A 13,170-nucleotide genomic window follows, 5' to 3' on the forward strand; every position below is an offset into this window, starting at 1 on the left:
TGTGATCTTATTCTTCTCCTCCTGTCGATATCCTTTGTCCAATGCATTTACTGTCCATCTTCTGAGATCTTCAAACCATCTCAACTTTGGCTCTGTTACTTTGTCTCCAAATCGCTTAATCTGAGCTGTCTTTCTGATCTACTCATTTCTAATCCTATCCATTCATCCTGGTCACTCCCAACAAAAATCTAAGAATCTTCAGCTCTGCCACCTCCAGCTCTGCCTCCTGTTTTTGGCAGCACTACCATCGCCACACCACATATCATATATCATATGTATATATATATTTACAACCATCTTGTAACCCTCCCCTTTCACTCTTACTACTACTATCAGTCATAAATCCCCCCTGACACTCAGTACATACTGTACATTCACCTTTCCATCCTCCTCTGTCTCAGTTGTACACAGATTCTGTTGCTTTCATTCCTCCACCTCCACCCCTCCAGTCCCTCATCCACCTTCACCCTACTCTCACTGCAAGTCACAATGTTATCTGTGAACATCATAGTCCACAGGAATCCTTCTCTGTCAACCTGTCCATAATCACTGGAAACAAGACGGGATCTTGAGTCACTCCCTGATGTAATCCCACCCCGACCCTGAAGCCATCTGTCTCTCCCTACCTTCCTCTCTTGGCATTTTATTCCATGATTTTTCTGTTAGTTCTCTACAAGTCAGAGCTGAACATACTTTAAAATTAATTTTAGCATAATTATTGGAAGTGGTCATAGCTATTTTGGAGTGCCAATCTCAACATACCTTTGTGACATAATGTCAAAACAGTTTTCTAGGATTTTGCAAAGCTGTGTCAAGAATATATTTGCTATCGATCATAGTAAATCAGGCGATAAATGTGCTTGTTAGAGCAATGTTTATCTTTGCCTGCCTAGTTCTGTGTTCTTGATGCTCCTCTCCCTGCCTGACCTGATTTAAGTGGCCTTGTATGGCGTTACCCGGCACAGCGTCGAGGTCAATTACTCCTAATGTTCTCTGTCAAAGTAAATATAAAAGGTACTGTGTAAAGGTTTTAATCACTTTAGGTTCTTATTCATCATGCAATACCACTAGAGAGAATTAGTGGCTTGGTTTAATTACTAATTCTTTCCTCAGCACAAAAACAATCCCGATGACCACAACGCCAACGGTCATTAACAGCTTTCTGTAACTGTTTAGCTACAGCACAACATCAAATATTTGACCTTTCTACTTTGCCGTGCTAATCAGTAAAAGAGCTCACATTTCATGATCGTAACACGCACACCAGTGGCTCAATCCTACATCCTTCCATCCCTGGAACTGTGAAAAGAGAGGCAGATGTTTCCTTTACCAACATTTCCCACCCACTTTCCCTTCCTCCCTCACCGCGTCTTGCATAGCATGTGCACAAAGACATAAAATCACCCACGCACACACTCCAACCAAAGTGATAGATTTAAATCCAGCCTCCTGTCCACCTGAATCCAGTCAGTTTCCTTTGCTTATCTGAAAACAGTTGCATTCACTTTCTCTCTGTCTTTTCTGTTAACACACACTAACATACACATCAGCGCACAGAGTATATACACCATCGCATTTATCAAAGCTTTTATAACACAGTTTGCTTGACTTTAAACACATAGCAGGGAGGGAACCTCAGTCTAAACACTCAGAACACAGATACACACGGTCTCCTAAAACAGCCCACACTTGGACAGACTCCAGGGTCCGACTTCACACTACTAAGCACTTCAACACTTTCTCGAGTTTATCAGGTTCATGCCGTTATATACATAACATGAGTGTGACATGACGAACTCGTGTCACGCTCATACGAGCGGCAGTTGTGAAACTAAGAGTGGAACAAAGTGACACTGGTCAGCAACAGTGTCATTAATTACCAGTTAAGTGATCACAGATTTGCAGATGTAGTCAGACTAATCAAGTGAAATCATGTTAAACGTGAAAAAAATCAAAAGCCTGTGTTATGCAGTTTATTATGCATGATATTATCAGTGGGTTAAGTATTATCTATAAGGTTGCTTCTACTTCCCAACTAAATTAAAGTTTCCAGTAGATAAATGCATACTATCATCAATACAAAAGGGCAAGTGCTCAGAAAGTAGACAACGAGAGATAAAGATAATATTAGAAGAAGAACTGAAAAGCGTGTGTTGGAGGCATTGCTTCGCGCTTCAGGGTTGCAGTGGGACATGTGACATTTGTGTCTTGGGTATCAGCCTGTGTGTGTGTGTGCGTGCATGTGTGTGTGTGTGTGTGTGTGTGCATGTGTGTGATGAGGCCAAGCTGACTGGGGAGCCAGTGTATGCAAACCTTTCAAGCAACTCATTCAGTGTGATTATTAGGGCTCAACATCATAAGACATGACCTTAGGCAAGGAGTAGTGCAATATCAAGGGATGCAGTCTGTGTGTTTGTCTGCCTTAGTGTGCAACAGCACCATGTAAATAAAGATAACCAGCAATTCTGTGACGTAAAATTCCAATTCGCATACAATGGGGAAATAATTATTTGATCCCCTGCTGAATTTGTAAGTTTGCTCGCAAAAAGTTATCCTTCTCTAATTTTTATTGTAGTTTCATTTTAATGGAGAGAGACAGAATATCAACCAAAGATCCAGAAAAGAACGCAGTACATAACAGTTATAAATTGATTTAAATGTCATTGAGTGAAAAAAGTGTTATCCAAAAGTAAAAATGACTTAGTACTCAGTGAAGAAACCTTTGATCACCAGATTTATTTGCTGCTGCTTGGCAACTCACAAGTTTAGCTCCCTCCACTCATTTTCTATAATGTTGAGGTCTGGGGACTAGCATCTAAGCCCCTCCATGACCTTAATGTGCTGCTACGGCGTTATGTTTTGGGTTACTGTCATATTGGAAGACAGATTCATGACCCATCTTCGGTATTCTTTATGAGGAAAGGATCAGATAATTTCTTTGTAAATTAGCAAACTTACACATTCAGGAGGGGGAATGACAAAATTGTTTCTCTTACTGCCTCTAAGCATCTCTCACAACTGTGAAACCCAGATGGATCAGGGTTGGTAATAGCATCACTTCATGTGCCTTTCAGCAGTTACACACAGTAAAGGATTAGTTCTTTCACACACATAAAGACACACATGAATAAATGAAATAAATTTCACGGATGCTGTTTAGATTTTAAATCACACATGGTGGTTTAAGAAGACAGTGTGACACATCACTGCCCACCACAGGCCTCTCTTCATCAAGTACCCTTTTAGGAAGGAGTCTTTTGAGCTAAGAGTAACTTCATCGGGATAATGTAAAATATTGAAAATAGTGATTTACTTTCTTAATCTCGTCCAAATGCTTTTGGAAGTCCATTACCTCACTTTAGTGCATCTTTAATGTGTCTAGTTCATGGACACAAAATAAATATGCACCTATACGCTTCTTCTGGTAGAGGGTCAGATTAAATAAATATAGGCAGGGGTCAAAAGGAGGTTGTGTTGAAAGTTACTAAAAGGGAGGATGAAATCTTTGCACTTCTATAAGGTCTATTATTTATAAAATATTAAATCAGGATGTTAAATGTTTTAATGTAGTTAGGTAGCACATTTTAAACAGCTAAACTTCATGACTGCCATCCATATACATAGTCTTTAGCAACTATAGTAGATTCATCATTCATCAAACGGCTCCCTTGAGCAGCATTCTGCAGAAGCGTCAGCGAGGTGCTGTGCCGGGATCTCTCCTGCTGGAACAATGTTAATGGAGATGACTTTGGCGGTGATCACGTCCTCTCACTCACCACCCTCTGCTTAGCTTTACCCTTACATAACACACAGTATTTATAGGGGGGTGAGTAAGTGTGTGTGTGTGTGTTTGGTGTGTGTGTGTGTGTGGGGGGGGGGTGATCTCACAGCTTTATTCATAGTGGGTGTCGTCCCTCTCCGGAGACTGGACTGATGCAGGAGTTTGTAGGAAGAGTGTGGGTGGTGTTATAGAACTTCTTACATCTACTGATTGTGTGTGTGTGTGTGTGTGTGTGTGTGTGTGTGTGTGTGTGTGTGTGGTACCTATCAAGGGCAGCACTGGTGGCCATACTGCGAGCAAATCCTTTGACGCCATACTGTCTGAAGTAGGGGATGGTGGAGAGGTTAGCACCCATGATGGCCACTGAGTCCGATGGGTTCACAAAGAAGCCATTTTCTCCAAGGATCATGTATCGGTCCTGAGAACACGACAAAACCATAAAGTGCTTTGTGAGTCCTGTGTAGTTAGTTAGCATAACTGCATTAATTAACCCTTTTTATAGTACATGTATTGCCAACAACCCCCACAAAAAGACCAAAACAAATTGCTTAATTCTCCTCAGGCCACCATTGTTGTATGTCCCTTCATTACAATGAATATAGCAACTCTAGTTTATTTTGAGTCGGTCCCCAGCACTCCATCCTGCTGCCGTAAATACTTTTGAACTCGCCAAATAATGACTTAAATAGTAATGAGCTGAATTCTGCTGAAGGGATAGGAAAGCTGTCACATTTAAGACACTGATTAGAACATTGTTGGTCTTTTCATGAGCGTTACTGATAATGAAGAAACATAAGAAACAACATCCTTTAAGGACAAAGTGTGTTTGTATCACAAACATTCACATTACTATAAATGATCTTTAGTAGACGGTTACAAAACATAGAACAGTACAAGTAACAAATTCTCAGTACTATCCCCCCACCCCCCAGGATTCATTATTACTGTGGGGAGCGTAGAAGATATCGGTTACTATATATCCCCAAAAAAGAAACATCCACCCAGTATGATAATAACCACCGGTGCTAATCACAGTGGAGATACCGATCCTTGGGGGAGAAACAGAGCAGATGTGATGTAATTCTCCTGATGTTACACTACTAAGCAAACAGTGTGTGCCTGTGTCTGTTTATACAGAATAAATGTCTATTGGATGACATTGTGGAAAAAGTGAGACGCCCGTTGGATTATTGTGCATGCACTGCAACTTTGCACCCATTGCCTTCACTCCTGAAATCAACGTGCAATTATAAACAAATAAAAAATAAATAAGGATTTCTCTGCTGCCTCTGGCTGGAGTCAATATCTTGGATTTAGCTTTTATAGCAATAAAAGTCAGCTAGGCTTAAAGAAATGAATGAATAGATTGTGGAGCAACATGACATGTAAATACCACAAAAAGGATCTATTTAATTATTTAATATTATGGATTATTAGAGATATTATGTATGTATGAGAACTAAAACAGCCACAGCCACTTAAATATGTTCTTAAATATGATCCCAGCGCACACTCAGGTCAGTATTTTCTGTTTCTTTTTAAAAATATATTTTTAAATGACTTATTAAACCAAATTTTGAAGGATATTTGCAGGAGTCCAAGTTACTAAAGATCTCTTCATGCATTTTCCAATCCCTGTATTTTAATTTCCTTTTAAGCCAAATCCAGTTGAAGGAATACTGGACAATTCACAGGGGGCAGCTCATAATGTTCTTTAGGAACATCCTCCTGTGCAGTACAGATTAATAAGACCTCAGAAACATCCCTAAAATGTACAGTAAGTGATTTCGAGTATTACCTATTAATTTTTGCGCACTTCTTCCTTTGTCCTGGTTAATAAGAGTGTTTGCAGTACAACACAGATCAAAATAGGTTTTAGTGGAAAATTGCCGGTCATCCTATTGCATGTTATTTTATCCAGTTTTTGAATAACTTGGGGGTCTGTGTAAACGTTTCAAATGTCGCCTTAAATCTGTTGTTTTTTTCACGGTTGTTTGTTTTTTAAGGCAAACAGTACTGAAGCAGCTTTCCCCTCAAGACAGCCCAGAAGACATCCTACATGACTTTTGTCATTGTGCAGAAAATAATTATCTATATGTAAGAAATTGGTTCTACGGTTATGTAACTTTCTCCCTGCTCCCTTTTTTCCGGTGTAAATTAGTAGCCAGTTGTCAAAGGATGAATGTCCTGGGCAGAGGTAAGCTTAAGATTACAATTTTTCTTTAATAAAACTTTGAGTTTGAGTTCTTTAGGTCTTGCGCATGTTTCACAATATAAACAGTGAAGCCTTTCTGTTTCCTGAAATAATAGAGGGCTTTTAATTTGAAACTTAAACAGGAAATCTTGTTTGTATAAAGCGTTTACTGCGGTAACCAAACATTAACAGAGGTACGCAACACACTCTGTGATTACTGAATTACATTAAAAGCCACTTCTGGCCATTCCCTTGTCACAGTGGATTGCCACAGTAGGTAGCACTGTTGTTTTGTTTGACTTGGCAGTTTTATGCATGATGCCTTTCCTGACAAAACCCCCAAAGTGGATTTGTGTCTTCAGGTAGAATTGTACCAGCAACCTTTCATTTGTGAAGCAAATGTGTAAACCACTATTATATGGTACACTTGAAAGTATCAGACCATGGGTGCAGTGCTTTTCAGCACCACTACACCCATGTAGTCTTGAATAAATGATTGCACATTCTGGAGTAGGACTTCAACCAAATGGCTTACCCCATCTGCATCAAATGCCGCCCCAAAGCCAAAGTCGCCTCCTTTCATGGACTCTACCAGAGAGGTGGCATAAGTCAGGTTGGGCTCAGGAGGTCGGCCACCAAAGTCCTCCAGAGGTACACAGTTTACAGCAGAGTTAGCAGGAGCTCCCAACTCATCACACAGAATCCTACGTACATAGGGGCCCATCACTGTAACAAAGCAAAAGGTGAGTAGAAGTTAGCAGAATAATATGAATAACAGTAACTGCAGTGCAGGGCTTACAGGACGTATGCTGATGAACTGACCTCCGTTCATGGCATCTATGTGTATTTTAGGCTGATCTGGTCCTGTGAGGAGACTTTTAATGGCAGTGAAGTCAAAGATGTTTCGTAGCATTTGTAGATACACTTCAACCGAGTCTACAATCTCCACTGGATAGAGACAGAAGAACCTGTTAGTACTGGATGAGAGTATGTTTTTTTTCTGTGCATTTTGAGTGACAGAAAGAGGGGTTCTACTAGCATCACACAACAGGAAAGTTTGTAGCAATGTGGGGGAAAATCCACGCTTGTGGATAACACTGAAGAATTCAGAATGATGCAGAGAAGCTTTTTAACTAAACATGCACGAATGTTGTACCTCTGAAAGGTTTGAATTTGTTCTCGAGGTCAAACTCCTGTCTTCCGAGCCTAGAGAGATCAATGCGGAGATCGGGGCATATGGCGTACTCCTCGAGTGTCCGGCTCACCTGGTAGATCCTCTCCATCACTGTGTCTGGAGAGGGCCCTGCCAGACAGAGAAACAAAGACAATGAAAAATGCATCCCTCACTGGTGTTACAACTCCTGGCAGTGCAAGAGTCTTTGGATACATGCATGAGTTTACTTAACTGCCCATCCAGGAGAAGGTGTGGCACAAAGGCATGCTTAGAGAAACTTGTAATGTTATTAAAGTTTTATTTGGTGCCCTAGGTTTTTTACAAATCTAGGGCACCAATCTTTAACAAATCTTTAACAAATCACCTGTATTTGTCAATTCTGATATCACACTCCATTTTATATCATGGCCTAGGAGCCAAGTTGTAACATTAGCATTAATTTTTGCTGTAATATATATTTTTTTTAAATCAAATTGTCTCAAACTTCTATTTTTGACTTTAAAATTTCTAAATAAGAGTCAGATGGAAAAGCAAATGTATTTTCTAAATCCTCACCTCCATTTGCCACATTGAACTTGATTCCAAAGTCTCCTCCAGGGCCTCCAGGATTGTGACTTGCCGTGAGGATAATCCCTCCAATGGCCTTGATCTTCCTGATGATGCAGGAAACCGCAGGGGTGGACAGGAGCCCACTGTGGCCAATTACCAGACGACCAATCTGTGCATCACCAATATTAGTGAGAAGCAATAATGGTTTCATATCATGGCAGATATCACCTGGTCTAAAATCATAATATAATATAATATCTTTGTGTTTCAAAAAGAGTCATAATGCTTTATAAAAACAGAATGCAACATATTTGTAAAAAATGTTAAAAATGTTTGTTCCATTTTCAATCAAACATATGCTTTGAATTTTTTTTTAAAATCCAATCCATTTGTTTCTCTCCTGATTTCAAAAAGTTAAAAATCACTTCCTGTCCCAAAGAATCTTGTCATTCTGCAGGCGACTAATTGGCTGCCTGCTTTAAAAGGCAAATGATCTCCCTCTAGAAGGATGCCTAAATAACAGAACTACGCCTCTATTTATACTAAAGTGGTAATACCACCAACATAATTCTCCTTCTCTAAATAAAATTGTCCTCACTGGAGAGGAATTTGCTCTCCTGGCATCCTCTAAACATCCGGAATGTTGCATGTGTATATAAAGGACAGATCAGAAAGTGAGGGAAAGCCCTAACAAATGGAATCTTCTCAGTAACCAGTGTTGAGAAGGACAGCACATGCACTGGGTGGGTAGTTGGCAAGTGTTTCTATTATCCTTCTGGTTCTTTTCCTTGCAGTATGACAGAGGATCCCCAGCATGTAGACTTAGCCCTTGATAGATTGAACACCGAGGTGTAGGCAGTGTGTTAGCGGTGGTGGGGGGCAGACGTAGGCAGGAAAATAGAGCAGGATGGATGGAAGTGCTGATAAGGCTGACACCAGAAGACATTTGGCTGGACCAGCAGAAAGAATTTTTTTTAAACGCACTGATCCCCAAAACAAATTATATTCCTTTCCAATTTTCCTTTGGAACTTTTCCAAGCCAACTGCAAAGATCTCACAGCCTAAGAGCTGCAGGGACTTTCCTCCTCAGTGCCTCACTTTGTCTTCTTATTTTAACCTATTTGCAGCTGACTTGTTAAATTCAAGTCAGCAGGTTTGTATGTATCAGTATCAACAATTACTGCAAATGTGAAAAAACTATAAGCGACTGCACAATTCTGATTTATTATAAAACTCCCAAAGTCCCACCAGAAGTAGCAGAATAACATCTGATGACCCTAAATTTCCCAGCCCAGTGAATTGTTCCATCTCTGTGTTAATGATTTAAACATATGTGCAGGTCAAAAGAAGCCATAGGCTACATTAACATCCTGAGTTTGTTGGTGAAGTTGAATAATTATTCCGCTGGTCTTCCATTCCAACAAGAAGTGTTTTTTCTAAAAGCGTTTAAGCCTGCTTGTAGTAACTCACACCAACGCAGAGCAGAACAGTAACATTACTGCTGGTTACAAGTGACTCCTGCATGCTGACAGAGAGGAACAAATGCATGACACTGGTGGTCGCCCTATTCTTACCCCGTTTGCAGCTGCCATTTGCACTATCACCTCGATGGCAGCTCGGCTGAAGTAGCGGCCGTCGCTGCCCACCACCATGGTGCAACCCTGTCGGTCCCGCAGGTCGATGGAGGACAGCACGCTCTGGATGTAGTTCTGCAAGTAGTTTTTCTTCCCCTCGAACACCGCAGTCTTCCTCCGCAGTCCATTGGTGCCGGGCCGCTGGTCCTCGAAGGGGGCGGTTTGGACCGTCACCACCGGGATCGGGCTCGTCTCCATCCTCTTTAACCAATCAAGCAAGTTTGGTGGAGTTTTTTGTTTGTTTGTTTTGTTTTGTTTTGTAGGAGTTTACAGCACTGAGTACAAAAATAAGTTCGATAGAAACAGCTCAAAGATGCAACTTGTCAGTCTAGAGTGAAGTAAAGGTTGTTTCCCCACCGTCGAGGAAAAAAGCGGTGACAGCAGTCCCACACAGGGACGAAATGGCTATAGTGACAAGAAACAGCCAATCAAAAATGTTTTCACCTCGACCCAAGCCAGGAGTCGCATCCTATAGTACTGGCTGAGCTAAGCAGCCACCAGCACTCTCCTCCTCTGCTGGCGGACAACTCCCTCTTCTAATAAGCCTGAACAACTGACTATGAAGAAAAAAATAAGGGAGGGGTGGACTCGTCAAGACTCACAATCAGCTGAGCCTCCGGCCAAAAATAGACATCTGACTGATGGCAAAAGGGAATTGTGTCGGCACCGGTCTGCAACCGGACACGCCTGTGTGTGTGTGTGCTTTTCACTCTAACCCAGGCCATTACTATAGTCACAGAAATCTAGAAGTATCAGAGTGTACCGTTTTTATTTAATTGTTATTATTTTCTGAATTGAAAATGTTTTGATAGATCTTGAATTCTGGGTGTTCTGTAAATTCTTAAGTAGCCCATCCCATAACACGGACCAACTTCAGTGCGCTAACATCTGCTCCAATATTTTGGAAACAGTGCGACCTTGAGGCAGAATGGAAAAAGTGACTTTTAATTATCATTATTATTATTTTGTATACTTGATGAAACACGTAAACGTGAGAGTACCAATTAGGGATACAGAGTTTCATTTCTAAAACCTGCTAATTAACTTTCATTTGAGTGAGTTTCATTATTTTATCGGCAATGACCAGTGCGAGTTTAAGCCCTGCGTTTGTATAGCTTTTATTCATTTCCTGGTTGGAAATGTGTTTTTATAATTTGACATTGACTTACTTTAATAAAACCTGATTTTTGTCATCATTCTTGTAGCCTGCAGACTACAAGTGAGTTCAGTTGATCAAGAGGAAGCAGGCCAACACAATGTTGAACCCTTACGGTAAATACTGTCAGTTAAATTATAGTAAGTCATTTTTGCTGTAGCTAAAATAAAAGTTTGGCATCACCTGTACTTCAGGTACAAATATCAATAAAGACTACAGAAATATAGAAAATCTAAGTGTTTTTCAAACTTACACACAAACAATAATTTCTGCTCTGAGTAAATCCACATATAGCTCTTACGAGCACTGTGCACTGACTCAGATTATAACAAAACTTGCAATCGTTTCCCACATATTCATTTTATTTTGCCACGTTACTTAATAAAAAAAACACATTCACATTGACGAAGTTTTCCCCTGAAGCAACCTTGACAAATATATTACAACACATCTTATTTACAGACATAACGCACATAAATATCATGCAATAAAAAAAACATTTCTTTAAGAAATGAGCTACGCCAAACATACAGACACTGTAAAGTGTTTTCAAAGGGTTCAGCAACGAGGGTACGACAGTCTGAGGTGCTCGTTTATAAAAGGAGCAGTGCTCAGGATGGGAGGAGGGCAAAACTGATTCCTTGAAGGCTGCAGGAGGGTCGGAACCAAACAGGCAGCAGGGCCAGGCATGAGTTGACCGTAACCGAGAGCACCGTGCGGGCCTTGCTGTGGATTTGAGTTGTGCTGACTGATAGAAGAGGGTCTGCTCATGATGCTGTCGATGCTGAAGGAGCACTTTGCCTGTGGGCCGGATTTCGGCTCAGCTGGTTCTGCTGCGCAAAGCTGTGCTCTTAAGTCTTTAGGCCCAACGCACTTTCCGTGGCTGTTCAGGGGTTGTGGTAGGAGGTGGTAGGATGAGGAAGGCATCATGATGCTTTCCTGCAGGGGCATGTAACGAATAGAAGAGGCAGCCGTGTGGCTTACCTGGCCAGTTATGCTATATGGGTGTCCGTACGGCCGGCAGCAGTTAAAGCTGGAATAAAACATCAGTCCGTCTTTGCCGAACTCGGGCTGGTTTCTCTTGAACCGTTTCCTCCGGCGAAGGAAACTGCCGTTGTCGAACATGTCCTCCGAAGCAGGGTCCAGAGACCAGTAGTTGCCCTTTCCCGGGTTTCCGGGCTCCCTCGGAATCTTGATGAAACAGTCGTTAAGGGAGAGGTTGTGCCTGATCGAATTCTGCCAAGCGGGAAACTTGTCTCTGTAGTAGGGAAACTTGTTGCTAATGAAGTCACATATGCCACTAAGCGTTAGCTTCTTCAGCGGGCTCTGCAGGATAGCCATGGTGATGAGAGCAATGTAGGAGTACGGGGGCTTTACCGAGCTGCTCTGGGCTTTCCTTGACGCCGGTGCGTCTGCGCAGAAACTGTTCTCGCTTTCCCCCGACGATTCTGGTTCTGAAGAGTCAAATTCCGCACCAGATTCTGCTGAGGAACCCGTAGAGCACTCATTTCGATAGTGGACATCCTCGCCTACTATGTCAATCGCATCCTCTTGTATAGGCAATCCGGCATGTTGTGAAGCTTCAAATTCACTTGAGAGAGTCATGGTCACACCTAAGATTTCTCACAAACGCGTAAAAACTAAACTGTGCCAAAGAGGCCTTAATGGTTTGCCGTGCGTAAAAACCAACAGGCCCCTCGACTGTGCGTAAAAGCGAATCTATTGATACTCCTTGTGCTATCGTGATGAGAGCTGTGGCTTTATATCCTAGTAAGCTGCTGCCCTGCAGGCCAGTCCCATTAACCCTCTGGACCTATCAGAGTAGCCTTACACCGCGGGGAGCCCCGGGAAGCAAACAAATGAGGAAAGGGGGATTGCGTGGTCCTGATGTGCGTAAGGCCCATTCACACAATACATAGAAACACCACGGTGCCAGTATGTTATTATTGTGTTTATTACGCGTTTTATTTCAGTTATACAAATCCTGGAAGCGGAGACAAGTCAAATTGCGCGGCGCGCGCGCGCACACACACTCTTATACAAAAAACATTGCATCTGATTTACTAGTTGTTGGGTTTGGGTTTGTTTGTTTTTTTCGCTTTATGGTTGCCGGTATCGAAATCTTTGATTCTTCATCGACCTGTAACTGTCTTGTTCTAAGAAACAAATAACAAGTTAAAACTTACATTTTATATTACAAATCGCACAGCAGCAGAGTGGTGTGTGCGTGTGGGGGGGTGTCTTGAGAATTTTAACACCAGGTCTAGCACGTGATAAGAAATCAAGGCTTTCTCACTCGGAACCCCCTGTGGGTTCGTTTAGTTTGCCACCTCTGGATGCCCGTGGGTGGTTTGACCATGAAAATGGCCATGGTAGGGCTTCCCGCAGCCAGTTAAGAAAAGCTGCAGCAGTCGCCTTAACGAGGCCATCAGCATCAGAATCGCAGTCGGAAACGGCACAGCTGCACGGTGCGCTTTGTGTTTTCGCGCACCTTGGTTTTACAATCGCGACAAATGTAATGCAAAGCCGTTCTTAAAGCAAACCTGGCCGACATCAGACATGTGCTAAAACAGCGCTGCTGTAGCATCTCCATTGCAAATGACTAAGTTGGGGAAACTCCACCCATTTCTTCACCTGACAGGACCTACTGTGCGCGCAAGAGATGGTTCTCACATACCTGTA

General features: G+C 41.9%; 2 protein-coding genes across 2 annotated transcripts in view; both read right to left on the bottom strand.

Annotated features, from left to right (window-relative positions):
• Positions 1–9,879, bottom strand: part of pgm5 (phosphoglucomutase 5) — a 29,792-nt gene extending 19,913 nt beyond the window's left edge. The window contains exons 1-6 of the mRNA XM_086314663.1: positions 9,273–9,879; positions 7,705–7,867; positions 7,132–7,278; positions 6,798–6,923; positions 6,511–6,701; positions 4,045–4,199 (exon numbers count right to left, since the gene is read on the bottom strand). Coding sequence (XP_086170789.1) covers positions 4,045–4,199; positions 6,511–6,701; positions 6,798–6,923; positions 7,132–7,278; positions 7,705–7,867; positions 9,273–9,530 — 1,040 coding nt within the window. The 5' untranslated portion in view covers positions 9,531–9,879. The remainder of the gene's footprint in view (positions 1–4,044; positions 4,200–6,510; positions 6,702–6,797; positions 6,924–7,131; positions 7,279–7,704; positions 7,868–9,272) is intronic.
• Positions 9,880–10,862: 983 nt separating this feature from the next.
• Positions 10,863–12,207, bottom strand: foxd5 (forkhead box D5). Its single transcript, XM_086312935.1, has one exon. It carries the CDS (start codon positions 12,091–12,093, stop codon positions 11,047–11,049), a length of 1,047 nt encoding a protein of 348 aa, XP_086169061.1. The 5' UTR covers positions 12,094–12,207; the 3' UTR covers positions 10,863–11,046.
• Positions 12,208–13,170: the final 963 nt, after the last annotated feature.

This window comes from Aulonocara sp. 'chitande type north' Nkhata Bay, linkage group LG12 (assembly GCF_057382095.1).
Source record: "Aulonocara sp. 'chitande type north' Nkhata Bay isolate Kocher_YH1m ecotype deep benthic linkage group LG12, A_spYH_male_GT1.1, whole genome shotgun sequence".
Taxonomy (NCBI): Eukaryota; Metazoa; Chordata; class Actinopteri; order Cichliformes; family Cichlidae; genus Aulonocara; species Aulonocara sp. 'chitande type north' Nkhata Bay.

What these genes read in the sequence shown, in the direction of transcription:
- foxd5 (XM_086312935.1), bottom strand. Translation starts at nt 12,093, where the DNA reads ATGACTCTCTCAAGTGAATTTGAAGCTTCACAACATGCCGGATTGCCT.